Source organism: Nesoenas mayeri, assembly GCF_963082525.1.
Source record: "Nesoenas mayeri genome assembly, chromosome: 1".
Taxonomy (NCBI): Eukaryota; Metazoa; Chordata; class Aves; order Columbiformes; family Columbidae; genus Nesoenas; species Nesoenas mayeri.
The window spans coordinates 100,627,217-100,649,707 of NC_137541.1; the positions used below are offsets into that span (position 1 = coordinate 100,627,217).

Here is a 22,491-nt window from a genome sequence, read left to right on the forward strand (position 1 = left end):
GGGCGTTGTCCAGTCTCTTCTTGAACACTGCCAGGCTTCAAAGTATCACAGTATCACAGTATGTTCTGGATTGGAAGGGACCTCAAAAGATCATCTAGTCCAATCCCCCTGCTGGAGCAGGAACGCCTAGGTGAGGTTGCACAGGAACATGTCCAGGTGGGTCTTGAATGTCTCCAGAGAAGGAGACTTCACAACCCCCCTGGGCAGCCTGTTCCAGTGCTCTGTCACCCTTACTGAGAAGAAGTTTTTTCTCAAATTTAAGTGGAACCTCTTGTGTTCCAGCTTGATCCCATTGCCCCTTGTCCTATCATTGTTTGCCACCGAGAAGAGCCTGGCCCCATCTCGTGGCAAGTTCTATGAGTGATCTGAAGTCTGCTGTCCTCATATCCACAGTTGAGGTCTTGCTGTCAGTTTTCTTCCTGTTAGTATAGATTTTAAACCTGACTGCTTCATGGTCGCTGTGGCCAAGGCAGCCACCAATTGATACCTCACCCAAAAGACCCTCTCTGTTAGTGAGCAGGAAATCTAGAAAGGCACCTTTCCTTGTCACTTCTCTTAGTACCTGTACCAAGAAGCTATTGTCCAGATGGTTAAGCAATCTTCTGAACCTTTTGGTGCCAGCTGTGTGATATTCCCAATTGACATCTGGCAAGTTGAAGTCTCTCATGAAGACAAGGGCAGACGACTTGGATGCTCTGCTTAGTTCCTTAAAGAATAACTCATCAGTGTTGTCATCCTTGCTGGGTGACCTATAGTAGACACCCATGACAACATCCACTTTGTCTGACCCTCAATCCTCATCCAGAGGCTCTCAACTTTGCCATTGCCAACTGTCAGCCCCATGCACTCCAGCCGCTTTGCTATATACAGTGCGACCCCCCAGCCTCTCCTATCCTTCTGAAGAGCCTGTAGCTGTCCATCATGGAGCATCAGTCACAGGATTCATCTCAACAGGTTTCCCTAATGCCAATTATATCATATCCCTGGGACTGGGACAAGGCTTCTAATTCATCTTGCTTGCTCCTCATGCTGTGAGCATTAGTGTAGAAACACTTCAAGTGTGGTTGGTTGTGCCCTTCACCTCGTGGCACAGTCTGAAGAATCTCACTATCATGCAGCTCCTTGATCTTTGGTGTGCCACCCTGCTGCTCGTCACAGACTGGCCTGGTACTGCCCCCTTCGCCCTTCCAATCTAGTTTAAAGTTTTATGAATCTTTCCTGGTAGCTCCTATATCTATTACTATAGATGAATAATTTAATTTTGTGTACTCTCTTGATTTCTCATTCAGTGAAGTGAAAAGCTAACCATAAAACACCGTGACTTACTATAATAACAGTAAAAATGTTCACCCCAGGACCAGGAAGTTCAGCTCAGCAGCCAGTGAAGTACATGGAGATGAATTTTACTAAAGGGGGAAGGTTATACCATATGGTTCAGGTTCACAGAATTCAGTTTGGGGCAGTAATCTGACAACTCCTGGGTGGGATATTAAATGCATGAAAGAATAATTGTAAGGGAAAAGATTTATTGTTAAGAAATTAAAGTTTTCTGACTATTAATTCTCTGCAAAGTATAGGGCTATTAAATTAGAATTGCAGGGTACGCTGATTTCATCATGGTGGTCATGATGAAGTAATTCTGATTTTGTCAGTGATGTATGCATTTATGTCTCTACATCTTTAAAAAGAAAACTGAAGACTTTGATGACAGTTCCTTCAAAGTAAACTCATGTGTTTCATTTTCATGTTTTGTAAAACTCCCCAGTTGAATTAAATATATGTAAAACTTTGAAAAAGTTACTAATTACAGCTTATTAAAGTTTGTTCTGCCTAGTAACTTCCCTGTTGGAATTCAGTAATTATCAATGAAGGGGATCCCAACAGGCACCTGTTTTACACTTGAAAGCTCAGAATTATTGCTCTACAGCAACACTTTGTGTTATGTAACATAAGTCAAAGGAGGAATTATACAGCAATATTTCTGCTCTCTTGTCTGGATAGACCAGGAATGGAATTAATATTGGATAGGATGGGGTCTTGTCACTGTACAAACATTAATGACTGAAAAATACATGGGTCTAAAGAAATAAACACAAAATACGTACACTGAAACACTATTTAGCCTTTTTTTCAAAAAAAGTCTTCCAGATCCCTTGATGAAAAGCACTGAACTGCAAACCATTTTACTATTTGTACTAAAAACCTTCTGGAACCATCTAGGTCATATTTGATTGACCATACAGAATAAGCTTTCTGGGGTATGAATGGACTACAGTTACAGAAAATAATAGCAGTCTACATAAAAGACGTGAAAGCTTTTTTTAAATCCAGGAGCACCTATGATTAATTCATTTTTGTTCCTGCTAAAAAAACTTAACCCTAAACCAGTTAACCACTGGAAATGCCTAGAAAACATTGTTGTGAAGAAGATCACAGATAAACAGGTGACAATAAAAAAATGAAGTCAGAGAAGTCTTCTCATAATACATGGAAATTTTCTTGTTTGACACGTTTCATACTTCTTGTCTTTATGGAGTTTGATATTTTACCAAGATTTTGGAGTACCTCATGGATACTCAATTAAAAATTTAGTTTTTAAAATGCAGAATACAATCATTCATTTTAAAATACCAAACAGTCATACAACCTGCATGATACAGGCCTCTTTAGAAAAAGACATTGCTTCTACCATGTCATACATATACTTGTGGATTCCACCAGAACCTCTTTACATGTCTAGCATTTTCTAAAGAGACCTTGACTCTTGTCCTGATGAGATGACAGAAACAAACAGAAACGAGACAGCTGACAACATAATGTATTTTGTGGAAATTATGGTAGCCAAGAAAATAAATTTTAAGTATTTAAATAAACCAAACCTACAATTTCTGTCTTTTTAACAACACACAGCAAAACCCTCTATAGGGAACTTGGCAAAAAAAAGAGATAAGAATGGAAAAGTAAGGATGGCCTAGAGAAAGCTATTTGGATACGAAGGAGTTAAGGCCATAACTTTTTCAGAATTGAAGCAGGGAGACAGCGTGGATTCATCTGACAAGAATGAAAAGGCAGGCTACATGGTCATATGGTAAATGAGGAGAATATAAGGAAACAGAAGAAGGAAGATGCAAAGCATTTTGGTTAAACTGTAGGATCATATAACCTTGTATAGGTCCTAGCAGGCGATCACCATGCCAAAAAAAGATGACAGAATTACAGAATAGTGGAGGTTGTAAAGGATCTCTGGAAGTCACCTCATTCAGCCCTCAAGAAGAAAACAAAATAAGAAAACACAGACAGTACAACAAAAAGCCTGTAAATAACTGGGTAAAAAAATGACAACAGCATAGAAAGGGGAATAGATGGGCAAGTACAGGATGAGGAAAAAGATAAACATGTTGATAGCAATAACTGTATCAAAATCAATGCAATGAGATAAAAGTAAATCCAGAACAGACTTCTGGTTAAGATCTAAACAGTAAGTCAATCAAGTGGAAACCTAACAAGAAGCTTCCAAAGAAGTTACAATAAACTGTCTAAATAGTTTAATAATATTCCCAGAAAACATTACGATGTGCAGAGAACAAGGCTGGATTCATTTCACAAGACAAAACTCTGCTTTGATTCAGCATTTATCACAATGACAAATCACAAACATTCCAGTCAACTGTCAATGGTACTGTGTGGAAGACTTGGTGTTAACAGGAATTTTGTGCTCTATAACAAAATTTAATTTCACTTTCCCGATCTCCAGTCAAGTGCATGTTCCCAGACATTTGGCATTAATCATATGCTGGTAAACCAAACAGTTCTGGCTTAAAATCCTCCATGGACTTCAGCAGTAGTGTTGCCTCCTTTTTAAGATCTGGATTTAATTTTTCATCTGGAACCATAACCACTTGCATTCCTGCTGCCAGGGCTCCTTTGACTCCAAGCGGTGAATCTTCGAACACGAGACACTGAGAAACAAGAAGGTGAGGTAAAAAAATAAAGAAGAATGTTACTATTAACTTTTAGTCTTTTGTTTCAAAAGAGAGAATGATGCCACATAAAACTTAGTCAGAAAGCTAAATTCAGTTCTTGGCTTAAACAAACCTAATAAGAACAAGGGCAAAACTATCAATTCGAACATCTGCATGGTAATTAACCTTAAATTAATTTCAATTCAAAATAACATCAAAATGCATACTTACATTCAAGTAATTGGTTATCCAGATGTTCCTAAGTTATTTATTTTATGGAGATGGGTTTAAGCACAAGCTTAAAGTTAAGCAAGTGCTTAAATACTTCTATAAGCAGGCAATTTAACTCTTCAAGACCAACTTTACAACCTGTAAAATGGCAAAAGCAATGCTTTCACTTACAGGTGCGGAATTTCCTACATACACAAGAGGGGGAAGACTACACTACCTAGGTCAATATTAGGACTTCAGATGAGTGAAGAGCAAGACAGAAGTCACTTGTTAGAAGAGCGCTGTTGAATTCATGCTCCATTTGCTTAATTCTTGCAAAGCAACAGTGAAAAGGAAAATCAGCAACTACACTGGAAGGTTACTTTTAGAGAAGAGATAGTTTAGTCAGGTAAAAGTTCCATGCCTTAAAATATTCACAATCATGCAAGATCATAGTTTGGAATTGAACATCAGGATATTAAATAATAAATATTTACCATAAATAAATATATAATAAATTATCTGGTGTGAACTTATATATACCAAAAGACAATGCCTCTGGAATTTATTCCAGAATATTCCAAAATAAGCATTCCTTCCTGACATTACCCAGTCTTTAATTTGAATTTTTGGTCATGGACAAACAAAGCAACTTTTGGCATCCCGCCACCTACACTGACAAGTGGTTTCTAACACTTCCGCAATTCAGACTGCAGTTACTATCAATAGTATTAGCACTGCTACTACTACTACTACCAAAATTACTGCCACAGGTAATTTCAGTAATTCAACACAAATGCTGGGATGGTTAGTGCAATTTTCCCCACAGCCTTCAGAGACTGCAACTCTGCCTTATCACAAATTTCTCTTTTGTGAATTAAGCCCTTCTCTACAGTCATTACCAATCTACTAAATCTCTTCCTACACACACAGGATGGATTTTCTTACCCTTTTCTTCACAACACAATAGACTGTGGCAACTAATACTGAATGAGTAAGGGTAATAATTTGCTGTAGCTTTTGACTGAATCTAGATATGGCACACCGGGAGAACACACAACAGAGTACTGCATCTTTTAGTTTCTCTGACAAAAAACTAACTATTTCACCAGGAAAGATTAGTGATGCACAATGTTTGCGTGTTCTAGCTGTGCTCTAAGAGAACCAAGTTGCAACCTACAAAAAGTTTATTATGTTCAATAAAAAAAAAAATTCGCAAGCTGCATTAAATATCTGCACTACACATATCCATCTGTATCAGAGATAGTGGAAGACGGAACATACTCTTTCTTTCTGCTTTCTTTTCTTTTTAAAATATTGATTCTTGCTAGTCAACATGTCAGGAACCACTCAGAGTCTGCCAAGATAAAGTAAGAGGTGCTTTCTACCTTGCAGGTAATAAAGTAAAACTTAATTAATGATTTTTAGTGAGCCAACGGAATCACACCTATTATCTCTTTTGTGCTCATTTCCTTTATACAGTCACTGAATTCTGTTTTGAACAATGTGATATTTTCAAATGCTGATTATTATCACTAACTACAAATATGTAACCAGCTGATTCTGCAAATCTTGGAACAATTGCTATTAGAATAGGAGCATAGATCTGCCTATAGCTTTTGTTCTTAACAATACCTCAGCTTGTGACCCTAAGCACTCTGAGGACTCTGAAAAGTTAAATGGAACCCTGACAGGCTTTGCCTTTTGAAGAATAAGTTTAAATGTTGCACAGAACAGAATTATTAAGGCCTTCCAGAAACCTTTTCTAATCCAGCCCATACAAATAAACGTACTTCACTGCTCTGCCTTGGAAGACCTAATTGACTTCCATGATGTCAGTAAGCTTACTGTACGAGAGGAGCTGATGATTATGGAAGGCAATAAGTATAATGAAAAGCTTAACTAATTCTCTGGAACTAGAAGCAATTAAAACTCTTAATTACCAAAGAAGCCAGGCAAATAACCCATAATTACAGTGGCTCTAATGTTACAGGAAATAAGTGTACCAGGTCTTCTTGCTACTGACACTTACTGTCAACAGCACAGCAACATTTTGAATGGATGACGAAAGGTTTCGAGAGGATCACATACAAAATGGATTTATTAACTTTGCTGCATAGAGATGTTATAAACTGTTCACTGTCCTGGCCCGCCCACATACTAAATTTAGAGATACGAAAGCAGCCAAGTTCTTCCCATTTTGCCTAAGTATTGCAACATCAGCATCACTCCAACTCAGAGAGATAGATGAGATTTATACAGACTTCAGCTGAGATTCTGGCTGCTTCTCTGCATTATTTCTAAAACTCATGTCACTGATCAATACTCCTGCTATGAGATCACTCAAAAGGTCACACTAATATAGGACAGTTCTCACTTTGGAATGAACTAGATGCTTAAAAAAGTAAAGTAGTAAAGCATATTAATTTATATGTCACTTTCTGACTCTAGAAAAATTATTCACTTAACCAAAGGAAGAAACAATAAAATCACCGCAGCACTTCATTATCTCATCTTCCTAAATGAAATCTAAAAATATAAGAAAGGACTGCTAGTTAGGCCATTGGTAGGTACAGCAAACCCTCTCCAACCTATACATTGTGAATGTCTGGATGGAATATTTATGTAACTAGCAGAGGTATCCATAAGTGTTACTGCTATTAGTGATATCCAAGAAGTCTGGGAAGATAATATATTAAAATCAGTTCCAAACTCAAGATTTTGAAAAACCTCTGAACATAATGTATATGCACTAGGAGTGCCTATCAAGCAAATATCCTTGACCACATATGACATGACATATCAGCTCTAAAACAGAATGAAGGATGAGACTAAAGATGGTATAATTTATACACATAGAAGTTGTCTGTAAATTAAACACTACCATCTACTGTTTTATAAAGAAAGGATGAAAATTTTCATAATCTATAAAATGGGTAAATATAACTTCAAATTATTTCATATCGTATTAGAAAAATCTTCCATTTTCTGGTTCTGGTCTGGTCTGGTTAGACCCTTAATCTCAGTGAAAACATTTGCAGACACAGGCACTAAACCACATGCTTTAGTATTTTGCCTTTGAATGACAGTCTTACTTGTAAGAGTATCAAGTACTATATTCCCTTTGATAAAAAGTGTGAGAAGAAAAGGAACTGAGTATTTGTTAACTCCTTCATTTTCTTCCCTAAGCATTTTCTTTTAATATATTATTATTTTTACATTGTATTCCCCATATGCTTCATGAGAAACAGCTACCATGGACTTAATAAGAAAACATTAAACTTCAGTCTTCTTCTTCCTGTTACCACTGTAACATTTACCTTGTGGTCTGTTCAAACTGAAGCCGACATGGTTAAGTCCTTCACTGGGCAAAATATACACTTAAAAAATCTTCAGTCCTAAGTAAGTTAAAACTACCCTGCCTTCTGAGGAAGTACTGAAAGAATGACTCTCCATCCTATACAAAACCATTGCATGTATATGTTCTGACTTTAAAACACAAACCAAAACAAACAACAACAACAAAAAGCCCAAACAAACAAAAAATCGGAAGGCATTCTGGGGACAAAAGTGCTTAAAAAATTGTGCTGGTTTGACTGAAAATGAGTTAATTTTCTTTTTCATAGCTAGCGTGGCCATTATTTGGACTTAGTTTAAGAACAAGCAGATAACACCCCAGCACAGAGTTAATGTTTTTAATTGCTCTGGTCTGAGAGCCAAGGCCGTTCTGAGCGCTCTGCCCACAAGTGTGAGGCATCAAGAAGTGGGGCATGGATGGGGCAGAGCTTGACTGACATCCAGACTGGTCAATGACAGTATTCCATTCCATTAGCGTCATGCTTCATATTGAAGGAGAGTCGGGATCTTCTGGTCTCTCTCTTGCATTCTTCTTTGGTCTTTTTGTTGGAGTTGGGGGCGTTCTTTTCGGGACTTTCACTAGTTCGGCGTTTTGCCATTTTCAAGAGGTCTCTGGGCCTTTCTGCCTTTTTTGCTTCTCCAGGATCAGCTGTTCAGGACTGGGTGCTGTTTCCTGGGACTGGCTGCTTGGTGCAGACAGAGTTCATGAGGTATTGCATTGAGTATCTTTTATTTTATATTCTATTTCTATTTTTTAAATGACTAAATAACTTAATAACTAACTAAATAAATTTACTAGTAGTGTATTAGTATTTTGTTATTTTATTAAGCTTTGTTTATCTCAATCCAAGTTTCTCCCTTCCCTTTGGATTCTGTCTCCTACTTGGGAGGTGGGGAGGGGGGTGAGTGAGCAGCTCTTGTGGTTGTATTGCTAGCTCAGGTTAAACCACAACAAAAATTAGAAAAGATTAATAATTAATTTTATTCTTCCCTCCTCCTGAAGGAAAACAAAAAAGGGAAAACGGGAATTCTGAGGTTTCAAATCACAGTTTCAAAAAGAGTTGGTAAGACCTCTGAGAGGTTATCCCTATGTTCATTCTCCAACTTCTGAACAGGACCAGTCTCTTTCTGCACTTGGTGAGAGGAGATAGTAGAAGATTACTGTACCTTCTGTCCTCAGATGACACTGAAACATTTGGCATTAGAATGTGACATATAATGTTCGGGGCATCTTATGGATTGCATATTATACTTCTGAAATTTCTTCATTTATATTTGCTTTTTCTCCTTCATGATCAAATCAACTAGCCAAAAGCATCACGTGTTATTTGTAAAATTTGCACTCCTGAAACATTTGGTGATTTTATACATTGATTTATGTATACATGCATAACACAGTCTTAAAGCCTAATTCAAATCATATCACTAAAAAAATCCCCATTGATTCCAATGGGTATCAAAGTGAGCCTCAAAACAGGCCAGAGGAATAAATCTACAGAGTAGTGTCAGTTGACATTGATTTCAGAACTGCATCATTCATTTCTGCAAAATAGAAGCCGGTCGGGCCTTGCATTTCTACAGGTAACTTGTTGACTGGTCACTTCCAAAAGTAGTTTTACTTTCCTCATGGTGAAAAACTAGCTCATACTCTGTGGTCATAACTCAAAACTATGTTGTACCTAAGAAATAAACTATCAGTCTAAAAGATTCTATTACTATTACTACTACTACTACATTAATGTTTTTTGTTTTGTTCAACAACTTTTATCTTTTTCCTTGCTGACCCATTTTTTTCAGATTTTCTAAATAATTCCACTACTGACCAACTGTGTTACTACTGTGAGTGACCCAGCAATTTTCAAGAACCATAATGTAATTCAGAATAAAACAGACCCATCTATAACCCTTAAAAAATGCTGAGATGCTGAAAAGATGCTGTTTTCATTTACAGGAAGTGGTGGAAATTCTCAAAAAGAGGAAAGCCCAACAACTTCACTAACATAACAAAGATGCAAGCTTATTTTATAGGTAACTTCTGTTTTTTTTTTCCTATGCTTTGATATACAAAGTATCTAAGGAACAAGGGGAAAATATATTTCTGGGTGACCCATTTACCACTAGCGTCACTTAAACATTATTGCATACATGCATTTTAAGCAGCTCCAGCATCTGCAATTTTGGCCTCCCACTGTGTTAACTCTCTGAAGAATTCACAAAAAACAATAAACAAATAACTCACTTAATGTTTCTCTCCTAATCTTTGGACTTGCACTCTTTCCAGAAATAGTTGGGAGAAGTCTCAGTAATAATAATGAATTAGACTTCATTTTATTTTAAGGACATATGCCAATTTGACTAGACAGGGATAATAGAACCATAATAAATATGCTGTTTTAGAAAGTCATGCAGCTTACAGCCTCACTACTTAGTTCCATTATGGAAAATAAGGAGTAAACCAAGATGTTTTTAAATGCTATAGCAAATGAACAAAAAAAGCTGGAAACTTATAATCAAATTAATTAAGCATCAGAGTATCCAATATACTGACTACCAGCCACCATTTTTCATGATTCAATGGTTCATATTAAGAACTGTTAGAAATTATACACACATATGCTTTTTAATTCAGATTTTTATTAACTTGCTACTAGGAGTATGCTGCAGATCAGTACATCTATCAAATAATTTCCAGAAGACTTATCAGATTAAAATAAAAATCATTATCATAATTAAAAAATAAAAGAAAGGGGAAAAAAAAGGAAGTGTGTTACATCTGCATATAATTAGATCACTCTGCATTTTCAGCTTTTGCAGAAATGCCCCCACCAGCAGCTAGTCTCTCACAAACCAGTTCATATTATGTCATCTTAAGGTAGGCCAGGAGGAGTAAAACTGTCTAGATGGGGAAGAAGGAGGAGAAATTTCAAATTTGTTGCTTGTTTCCAAGACTCCAACAAGTGAAAGAAAGTGCTTCTGTGAGTGACAGTCGGACCCAGACACAGCGGCTCTGTGAGGCAGGGAGAAGGTCACATTTACATGCGGGGTTACTCTGATGGTTCCGGATGGTTGGAGCACTCTTTTCACAGAGGACTGTGTGTTTAGAGGACAGCACACTGGGAACTTTGTATGACAACTTGTGTTACAGGCCTCAAGAAATTCCCAGGCATTTCCGAAACAGTGTCCAATTATCTCGGCAGCAGAAATCTAACTCAATCAACCGCAGCTTGGATTAGCCATAGAAGAGTATTGTTCTTTCACGGAGGACACAAGGCAAATACTCAAGATGCTCTCTACTGAGGCTACTCACATTGCATAACATGCTGGCTTTTTATGCCACTTATCTCTAAAAGTGACCTAAAAAGGAATTCTGTGCAATGAAACAGTTAATCTGCGCTGCCTTCCTTTCCACACAGAAGTACCTTTAATAAAACCACTGACTTTTGTGACGTGTAATACACAACACATCCAAGTAATCGCACCTTGCATGTAGAGCTCAGAATCATAGGATAATTAACACTGGAAGGATTCCTGGAAGCCATTTAGAGACACTCTCACTCAATGCCTGTCCAACCAGAGCAGTCTGCTCAGAGCCTTTACTAAGTGAGCTCTGAGTATCTTCAAGGATGGAGATTCCACATACCTGTTGGGCAACCATTTCCCATATTTCCCCACCCCTATGGTGAAAATGGGCTTCTGAGCATCTAGCAGGAGTTTCTTGTGTTCCAGCTCATGCCTGTTGCCAACTGCATGATCACTTGGCTCCCTGGAGAAGAGGCTGGCCCGATCTCAGGAGCAAACACAGAGATACAAACCAGGTACATCCAAAGGAGGACCTATTTTGATGAATCCAAATTCTATGTCTCAAATTAGAACTGCAATTAAATATCAAAAAGTATTTTGTGAATAAATGCAATTAACTTTTTGGACACAGAGAATGTCTACAAAGCCACAAGCGCAGCACAGCAGGCTGAGGACAGCAGGTAACCTGCTTGTTTTGTGTGACTGGACACTATCGCCTGCCTATATCCAACCCAGCAGGTGCTGCAGAAGGCAGCTGATTCTCATGGAGCCACTCAGTTTTTTCAAGTGGCATAATTTTTTGGCAATAGTTTCTTTTTGTTCTATAAAGTCTTCTTGACGAGTGTTATTTTCCCACACAGAAAGACCAGCCTGTATACTGAAATGTACCTTAATCTGATCTAAACATCATCTTAACTAGTGTATAGTCTTTGACAGAAGTGCTAATAATAACCCACGTATGCTTCAGACATAAAGTAGTTTACTAATTTCTTCAGTAAAGAAAGGAAGGTGAGAAGAGGCATTCACGTTTAAATATGTTTTCATTGGGAGTGAAAAAGAGTCATGGCAAAGGTCTTTTTTCCTATTCAGTACAAGCTTCTCATTGAACCGTACATGACACAGTGTCACAGGTCTGGAGTGACTTGGTGAAATGCAGCCATGTTATACTTTAACTCTCATAATAAGAAAGAAAAGAGTTGTTGTTTTTTTTTTTCAAACTTCAAACAGTTGAAAGTTATCTTCTAGAGAATTTTTAAGATCAACAGCATAAAACTCCAAGCACGAAGTCACAAACTAGCACCTTTAAGTAATTCAAACAAAGCAGTAATAAAATTTTAATTATAATTTTCTACATATTTCAACTACAGGAGGCAAGTACTTGTACTAAAAAATGGCAATTCTCTGTTCTCAATATAGATTTTCTAAGAGGAAGGTGGACAACGAAGTACAAAAGTAAATTGTAAAAAATATTAACTGTTAATTTTTTTAACTTGGGTAAACACCTGAACTGAATCTTAAAGACCATTTCTTGGAAATTTGCTTTTGTAACTTTAAAAAAAAAAAAAAAAAAAAAAGATGATTTTGTTACATTGCTTGGAAGAATAACTTAATAGCACCAGCTTCAGGATAATCCAAACCCTAGAACAACTCCTAAAATCTTTAAAAAGTGTAACATCTTGGAGAGAGTCACACCTCATAAGAGGGTTTAAGAAATGGAAGAGCCAAAGAACAGGAGTAAGCTTGAGATAAAAAAGCACTAGGAAGAACCATTAAAATCTGAAATAAACACACTATTTTGAAAAAGGAAATAAATTAACATCATAAAGGGACACAAACCTGTAAAGGATCAGATTCTGAAACATAATAGTACAAAGATTTGACTCTGGGTCATTTCAGGGGACGTTTGCTAAAACAGAACTATTTCAGTGTTTTCTTTCAAAGTACTATTTCCACTAAAATGTGAAATTATAAAACAGCAATAGTATTAAGAGTGAGAGTTGTAAAAATATTCCGTTACATCTATGCAAGGATAATACACACTTCAATTTAATGTATTTCCGTCATATGTCATTAGATTAAATTCCACGTACATGTTTAAGATACAAGCAAATATGACCAAATTCAACAATTTTCTCCTAACCTTCTCCTGGGAGGTACTTTCAAAAATAGCTGATCCAAACGACTGGTTTGCTGCCAATGAAAGGTTGTTTCCTCCTCCTCTTTCTTTAACCTCCTGCTAAGGGATGTCTGCTTCCATGTGTCTCCCAGTGATGGGTGTTGTGTTTCTGTGCCCCTCTGTGAATCAATTTCGTACCCCAACAGAAAACTGTTCTGTCAGGCTCACAATCCAGAGAACAATCATGTAACAGCTGTAAGAGACCAGGAAGACCGAAGAGGAATATATATCCTCCTTTTTGGGCAGTGTTTGAAACACAGAAGGTTCACCCCTTCCAACTACAGTCTTATCCCTGGTATGCCTTGCATTTGCCTAAAGTAGACTGTATGTGTAAAACCACAAAATAGGTGCGCAAAGTTTTGCAGAACCTGCTCTTCCAACACAAGCCCAGCTGTGGGCATGGGATTATAGTTATGAATGTCGCAATTCCAAAATTTATTTTGCTGTAGCAATCTAAACATATCACAACTGAACTGAAATGCCTCATTACATCAATAATCAGATCTATTTAAGTAACTGCCGTCGTGGTTTCAAAAGATGATTTCTCAGACTCTTAGCTGGCAAAGCTGCTTCAACTGTGCAGGCAAACAGAGCTCAGAACTCAAAATTACTTGCAACATTTTCTCTACCTGAGAAAGTAATTCTGTGTGCTGAATGCAGTATTTCTAAAGAACATGAAATCTACCATCAAAAGTAACAAAATTAATAATAACCACCATATTTGTACATACACTATGTATGATATACCCCTTTTGAACTATTTATTATGAGACATGATTAGTTCAAAGGAGAGAATCCTCTTAACTCTGAATGAGGAATTAACTTTAAGTGCACAGCAAGATCTACTAGATCAATACAATTACTATTGGTAAAAAAAAAATAAATATATATATATATTAAGAATAAGAGGAAATTTTTAAAGAAAATGTAAACTTTTTTTTTTTTATTTTTGAGTTGAGAAGAGAAGCAATCTCTTTCACATTAATCTCTAGCTTCTTTGTATCCATTTGCTTTGTTTATTTTAGGGAAGAAATAATTACCAAGGTATTTCAAGCCGTGAAAACTGCAAGATGGAAAGCTAGTGAATATCAAGCAGTTTTGTGTGAATCAATCAGTAAACCAGACTACGCCTGTAAAAAGTTTCTTCTTGCTGCAAACTCCAAGTTCAAATATTGCAATAAAGATGAAAAACAATACACTTAAAAGTGAATTAACATGTAGGAAGGAATTTAAGTCTTAATCTACTGTTGCAATATATTTCAAAACACTTCTGTCAAAATTCCCCTAATAATATCATCTACTGACTTAAAATACTGCATGGAAACACTTTTTTTTTTTAAATGCATAGATGACCCAGAGTGATCAAGCTGTGCCTATTTTTCTATTAGACCAGCTCCAGAATGCTACTAGTCATCTCAACCAAAGGCTATTAGTTCTTTCTTTGACTCAAGTATGTTTACAGGCAGAATAACAGGTCATTTTCAGTGAAAGGAATAAGGGGCTTAAGATGTAAGCGAATGTTTCGAAGTAAACCATGAACAAAATAGAAAAACACGCTTATTTAAACTGTGTGTATGTATGCATGTGTATAAATATATGGTGGGTATATGGTCTTTATACAGATAGTCTCCTTCTCAGCAGCCTAAGGCTTACACAGTTTAATATATATCAGATCAGTAACTAACAAAGTCGTGACACTGGCTTAACATCAACAGGCATGTTAACAGCAACTACTGACTATGCTTGTCACACAACTTCTGCCACGAGTAACTTCTCTTGTGTACTCAGTTCGTCAAAGAAAACAAGTTTATCATTATCTGGGCTCTCATCAGCTTTTTCTTAATATAATTTGTATTTATAAAACCTCTCATCTGTATATTTAAATCAGAAATACTGTTCAGATGTCAACAGGGTATAAAGCTGACAGACGGCAGACTGATTTAAAAGGAAAACTACCACCTAACTGCCTGTAAATTGACCTCTCACGAGCAAAGTCCTCAAAACACTGCAACAGGCCATATGCTTAAGTGAAAACTACTTGCTCATCCAACACAATAATGATTTTATATATAAAGTAAGAATCACCCCTTACCACTGATTGGAAGTATTCTGCATTTGCTGATCTCCAACAGTTTGAGTGAGTCTTTGGAAAAGGGATGAAGGTTGATTTCCCATTTAAACTAAACGTGTCCATTTCCCTGTGACCATTGGAATTTACTCAAAAGCTTGTTGCCATGTTATTGTGCTACAGTGTTATGGATTACAGATGTCCACACATAATACATATACACAGACAGAAAATAAGCAAATGCTACACAAATCTCATATGGACTCAAAATCACAGGATCCCAGGATGACTGAGGTTGGAAGGGATCTCTGGGGGTCACCTGGTCCACACTTACAGACAATTGCCCAGCAATAGGTCTAGACGGTGTTTGAACATCTCCAAGGAGGGTGACTCCATCATCCCTCTGGGCATCCTGCACCAGTGCTGGGCCACTCTCATGGTAGGAAAGTGTTTCCTGATGCTCAGAGGGAAACTCCCATGTTTCAGTTTGTGCCCATTGCCTCTGATCCTGTCAATGGACACCACTGAAAAGAGCCTGGGTCTGTCCTCTTGGCACTCTCCATTCAGATATTTATATATGGTGAGATCCTCCTGAGCCTTCTCTTCTCCCAGGTAAATGACTCCAGCTCGCTCAGCCTTTCCTCATACAAGAGATGCTCCAGTCCCTTAATCATCTCTGTGGCCCTTTGCTGGATTCCACCCAGTAGCTCCATATGTCTCTTGTACTTGGGAGCCCAGAACTGGCCTCACCAGTGCTGAGTAGAAGGGCAGGATCACCTCCATCAACCTGCTGGCAATACTCCTCATCATCAACTGCCTTTGCTGCAATGGCACACTGCATGGTCAACTTGGTGTCCATCAACCATCAAAATGATCTTTTTTATTTCTGTGAATGTGATATCAATTTGCTTTTCTTTCCTGTTCAAAAGTGTGCAGCCAGCCTCACTGGTGCAGAGACAGATGGTACTGTAATAGAACTTCTAAATTTAAAGATTTGAATGACAAATGTGCAAAACATACAGACATATTGCTAAGTGACCATTAGAGAATCTGTGATAGGAATATAAAATACTCCATTAGAAAGTGTCTCAGTCACCCCAATACTGCTGCAAGCACACTTCCTCACAGTTAAGTGAAAGGCAAATTGCCTTCTCTACAAATGTTTGCAGTCAACTCACAAAAAAGCACCCAATGAGAGTTAATGTGTTTATAACACATACATGTTTTGGAAAAAAACTAAGTTGCCTCTGCATAAGCATAGGTCATACCTCTTTTCTTCTTTTTTAAAATAAAATTATGTGCATTTATATATTAGTAAGACTACTATGGCATACATCAAACAGTGATTTTACATTGCTCTAGCCATCACAACAGATGACCTGGAAGAAACTGGTTCTAATACAGCAACACAATCAGTTCAGAAATAGATGGTGCCACAGGTATTGTGAAGAATCTGGATAAATTGACAGGCAGCTGAGTGCTATGAGCAGCATTTTGCTGATAACTTGGAAGCTTCGGGTCCCAGACAGTATATAAGCATTCCCTGGGGAAACCAGACTGCAGCAGGTGTGTCAAGGTGACAAAGTATCACTGCCACACAATCCACTGAAAGATATATTCAGGCTACCAGGTAAAATATGCTATGACTACAAAAAAAAGGAGGACAGGTTGTCAGCTGAAGAAGTAAAAGAGAATCTCAAACATTATGATTCAGTATACAGGAAATACCAAGTAATTTTTCCCCCATTCTTTTCTGATTAGAAGTTGTAGTGTTTTCTCTCTATTATACTTTAAAACTTTGTTAATTGATTTGAACTACTTCTAATGAGATACAGGTAAGATTCATTATTGAACAGAGAAAATTTCTAAATGAGATGGCAAATATGTCGAAAGAGTGAAGATGAAAATTTTTGACCGATACATTGAGATTGTCTTGGGGATATATGTTATGAGTTTGCAGATCTTGAAGGTGTAGCTAAATCCATCTGTTTCCCATTCTTCAAAGGTTTGTAAATTCTAGTCTTAGAAAGGAAAACAATGTGAGAAAACACACTAAAACTTGTATTTTCTCCACTGACCCTGCAGTTGGAAATAAAACACTTCAATATTTTCAAAGCCATGGAGAACAGTCTCCTCATTGACAAGTAGTAATTTAACAAGCAGTTCTATTGAATATCAAGAGATAATGAGTTAAAACCAGAGAGAAACAGTTACTCTATCTAGACCTAATGTAGACGTAATCTCAACCAGGTCAAGTTTTAACTTCATAACCACAAGAAAAAGGAAGAAAATCTTACATAATCAAGTGACAACTGTCATTTTGATCTTCTTCAGATTACAAGCATCTTGCATCTATTTGGAGAGCAGACATTGCTCATGACACTCTAAATGCTTTTCTCAATCAGATGTTCTTGTGCTTAGCAGTGGCAATGCTGCAGGCTGCCAGACGAGGTTCTTCACTCCCACATATTCTCCTACTTCCCTATCAACTAAAATTTTTTCTCCCTGCTTAGATGCCTTCCTAACTATCCTCCTTGGAGAAAAGTAGCACATCTTAGGCTGACAGTTTTTAATTAATAAGAATCTTTCCTTCCAAATCTTCTATGGTTATGAAACATCACATTACGAGTAAGTCCAATGAGCATCTATGGAGCATTAGCAGTGAAAATTGCCAAGTAAGTTTCTACTGAGAAGGATCTGCACATTTTCATATCTAGAAATACATATATTTATATATGCATGCATATTAGTTTATGTGACAGAAGCACTCATCTTTGCCCACAGGAAGAAGCACAACAGGAGCAACAAGGGCAGGTGGTAGAGCCTGAATCACACCCTACCCAGATGCTCTCAGGCCCACCACAGCAGCCACCAGCAGCTCATCCCTGTGCTTCCTGATGGGGCAGGAGGGGCAGGGGCAGGGGGGACCCCACAGCCCTGTGAGGGGCCCCCCTGGATCAGCCACTCCTGGTGCCAGAGGAGACCTGGGGAAGGGCGAGATCCACCCAGATGTGCCAGCAAGAAAGGATCCACAGGTCAAGGCATCCCATGGGAATGGGGGACAGAAGGAGCTGGTGGGGTGTGAGCAGGGGACATCAGTCCACGTGCCCGGCTGTGCCCACCTCAGTCAGCACTGCCTGACCTGTCTCCTCTAATTAAACTTAATTTCTGATGGTTTCCTGGGCAAGGACTTACTATTGTACTTGCAGAAGTACATGGAGGTCTCAGTGCCAATCCTGACATGGAACCACGTGTCCCATGTGCCCACAGCTGAAGCACCTGCAGCAAGGATGGGTGAGCAAATGCACATGCAAGCACTAGCAAAGGGCACATTGGACTAGCTGGCAAGTAGGTGAGGTGGCCTGTGAACCAGGCGAGAGCACAGGCAATGCTGAGTCTTGGAGGGACAGGGCAGGTGCAGGGAGCCCTGGGCAGCTGCTGTAGAGACCGTGGCACCTGGAACTGTCTGAGACACTCATCTGTGTGTAGAAGAGACTCTGTGGGAAGTGATGGGGGGAACACAAGGATCCTGGACCATGGGCTGGGCTGTGTCTAGGCCATCCACTGTGTGGGTGTGGGTGAGAGGAAGGGGAGAAGGATCTGCACCGAGGGCTCTAGTAGGCTGTGGCCTTGGGGGTTCATGCCTCCAGGTTCCAACAACTGGGGAGACCAGGATCCACTGTCAGCTGAGTGCCTAAATTCAGCTGCTGGAAGGATTCTCATTGCATTTGTGCTATGCAGATATTTTGCACTAATAGACCTCCATCCTGACCAGCCAGAGAGAGGAACAGGATGAAGCCATTGGTAGTTTCTGTACTTGTGTGAGCACTCAGTGCTTCTGGTGTGCCATTCTGAGGAGGTTGAAACATGTACACTTGTATGTACGTATCATATATGATGTGTGTGCTGGTGTGACTGCTGGAAATAAGTTCTCAGCCTTGCTACTGGCTGGATTTGGGGTCACGGAGCTGCAGCAACCTTGTTCCTACCAGGCTCCTGGACTCAACACATTTATTATATACAAATGCACATATGTAGTTTAAAATATGTATCTACATATATCCCTAGATAGATATATACTGCTATATATACAGAAATAAAACTGCATGTGTTTATAAAGCTAACATCAAATGCATAAAACATCAGGAATAGCAACTCAGGAAGACCCAAGGAGAAAAAGGTAACTTCCATATTTTGTTAGGACCGAATCAAACTCCCAAAATGATACGGATTTGGTAGGAACTAAAACTTTTCTTCAATTCAATATGAAAGTACCACCAGCACAGCATCAAACATGTTATGGGAAGGCACTGATAAACAAAGGTTAGCAGTCTTAAATTCTACATAATCTAATATTTTATTTACATAAAATGTTCAATCTAATTCAAACATATGCAATGACATATGCCTGTCCGAATGATATCTAATTAAAGAATGCAGTGTGTGAGGTCCTTGCTGAACTTTCTAACAGATTAATCAAAATAAGCAGTAACTGGTATTTCACACTTCCATGTAACATTGGTGATATATACTAAGTATCTATCTTCAACACAACTGAATATATGTACCAGACACAGTCCAGTTTACTAATATTTGTACCCAGTTTCCTATTGTTTTCTCTAAGTGCTCCATCCCAGAAACTGTTGCTGAGTCTGAAGAAGGCACACAGGAAAAATTAAGACAGATTTTTTTTTTATTCATCTCAGTGTCCTTCTACATTCTACTAAAAATCTGGTTTTGAACAACTAACAAATAATTCTCCACTCTTAAAATTAGTTGTGACGTCAATAGCCAAGCCTTAAACACTTTTATAATCCTGTTTCCCACTCCTAGCTGACTGTGGTTGCAGTTGGAATATATGGTGGAATTGTCTCACATGTCTGTGCGTGAAAGTGAAAAATCAGATGAATTCACAAGATAAACATAGGTGTAGGTTTGAAAACATTGATTCAAGATCTCCAAAATTTATAAGCTTATTGACACTGGCAAATACCTCATAGGCTTTTATGAGAATGTAACAAGGTGGATGGATGATGGCAGAGCGGTGGATGTGGTCTACCTTGACTTCAGTAAAGCCTTTGACACAGTCTCCCACAGCATCCTCACAGCTAAGTTGAGGAGGTATGGTCTAGACAATAGAGTAGTGAGGTGGGTTGCAAACTGGCTTAAGGAGAGAAGCCAGAGAGTAGTAGTCAATGGTGCGGAGTCTAGTTGGAGGCCAGTATCTAGTGGAGTGCCTCAGGGGTCAGTACTGAGGCCAATATTATTCAATACATTCATTAACGATTTGGATGAGGGAATTGAGTGTACTATCAGCACGTTTGCTGATGACACTAAGCTGGGAGGAGTGGCTGACACACCAGAAGGCTGTGCTGCCATCCAGCGAGACCTGGACAAACTGGAGAGTTGGGCGGGGAATAACCTGATGAAATGTAACAAGGGAAAGTGTAGAGTCCTGCATCTGGGCAGGAACAACCCCAGATTCCAGTATAGGTTGGGAAATTACATATTAGAGAGCAGTGCAGGGGAAAGGGACCTGGGGGTCCTGGTGGACAGCAGGATGACCATGAGCCAGCACTGTGCCCTTGTGGCCAGGAAGGCCAATGGCATCCTGGGGTGTATTAGAAGTGGGGTGGTTAGTAGATCGAGAGAGGTTCTCCTTCCCCTCTACTCTGCCCTGGTGAGACCACATCTGGAATATTGTGTCCAGTTCTGGGCCCCTCAGTTCCAGAAGGACAGGGAACTGCTGGAGAGGGTCCAGCACAGGGCAACAAAGATGATTAAGGGAGTGGAGCATCTTCCTTATGAGGAAAGGCTTAGGGAGCTGTGGCTCTTTAGTTTGGAGAAGAGGAGACTGAGGGGTGACCTTATTAATGTTTATAAATATATAAAGGGTGAGTGCCATGAGATGGGGCCAGGCTCTTCTCGGTGGCAAACAATGATAGGACAAGGGGTAATGGGACCAAGCTGGAACACAAGAGGTTCCACTTAAATTTGAGAAAAAACTTCTCAGTAAGGGTGACAGAGCACTGGAACAGGCTGCCCAGGGGGGTTGTGGAGTCTCCTTCTCTGGAGACATTCAAAACCTGCCTGGACATGTTCCTGTGCCACCTCACCTAGGCATTCCTGCTCAAGCAGGGGCACTGGACTAGATGATCTTTTGAAGTCCCTTCCAATCACAAACATACTGTGATACTGTGAAAAGTTTAGGAAGTAAACAGAAGGTTTGGCACTGCATTGTCTGCACCACGAACATGTGTACTTGTTGAAGAATCACAGCATTTAAAAAATGTTGCCAATTAAGGTGATTTTTCCTTATGGTCTCCACATTAATTAAAAAATACAAACTGTATGGAAGACCCATAAGTAAAGGCACTTGTAAATAACATTAAGAGTCACAGTCAACTGGAATAATACTGAGCCCTTTGCTGTATTTATAAAGAAATGCAAAAAGGTGGTTGGTTGGTTTGTTTTTGTCATGCAAGACAAGCTTCTAATACCTCTAGTCATTCAGATCTTCGATTGAGATTTATTAAGCTGTCAAACAAAAGCAATTTTACAACATATACAATTGCAGTTCATTTCAGAACACTTATTTCTCTGTAAACAGAAAATCCAGATTCTCAAACAATGTCCCTTTCCTTCAACTTGAAACAAGAAAGAAGGCAGGGTAGAGAAAGAAATTCTAAGTGAAACAGAAAGAGGCATTCATGAACTTATTTACAGAAAGATTTAAAAAGCACAAAGTCAGAAATTAAAACAGACTTTTACAGTGACTACCTCTATTGAAAAAAAAAACTTCGCTGTCAGTAACTTAAATCAAACAAAATCAAATAGGGGCACAGAAACGAGAAGTAGTTTAAATTAGAGGTGGTCATGATACTGAAAGGAGGTCGGTGTCTGCCCAGATGATGCTGAACACCCCCCACATTTGGGTAACATGGATGAGAGTAGAGGGGGAAACAAACCAGCTCCATGTTTACTTTGTGTATTTTGTGCTATGCAAGTCCCTAGCCATGAGTGAAAGCTAAAAAAAGTGTCAGGTTTCTGTATGTTTTTCAAATGTTTAAACACAGAGCAAAATGACATCTCCAAGGAAATCTACATAATTGTGGAAGGCTATTTGGCTCGTAATTTAATAGTATCTGTTGAGCAGAAGCTTGACTGTGGGAACTGCAGGATGTGCAGTTCCAGCTTAACAGCCTTGGACAGATTATACAGAAGTATGTTTTTTATGAGTGTAACAAGTGATAGCCCAGGCCAGTGAGAATGATATCTCATGTCGGAAAACCACCCCCATATGTATGATGTGTGAATGAGTTGGTCAGAACGCCGCCCACAAGATATGCATGGGAACGTGACTGAAAACAGTCACAACATGAGTGTGGTGTGTTGAGAATAACATTTTTTGAAAAAAC

General features: G+C 38.7%; 1 protein-coding gene across 1 annotated transcript in view; it reads right to left on the reverse strand.

Moving 5' to 3' along the window:
* Positions 1-3,782: 3,782 nt before the first annotated feature.
* The window catches only part of PUDP (pseudouridine 5'-phosphatase), a gene marked incomplete at both ends in the record, with an annotated part of 75,072 nt that continues 56,363 nt past the window's right edge, over positions 3,783-22,491 (reverse strand). Inside the window, one exon of the mRNA XM_080354488.1 lies at positions 3,783-3,959. Coding sequence (XP_080210614.1) covers positions 3,783-3,959 — 177 coding nt within the window. The remainder of the gene's footprint in view (positions 3,960-22,491) is intronic.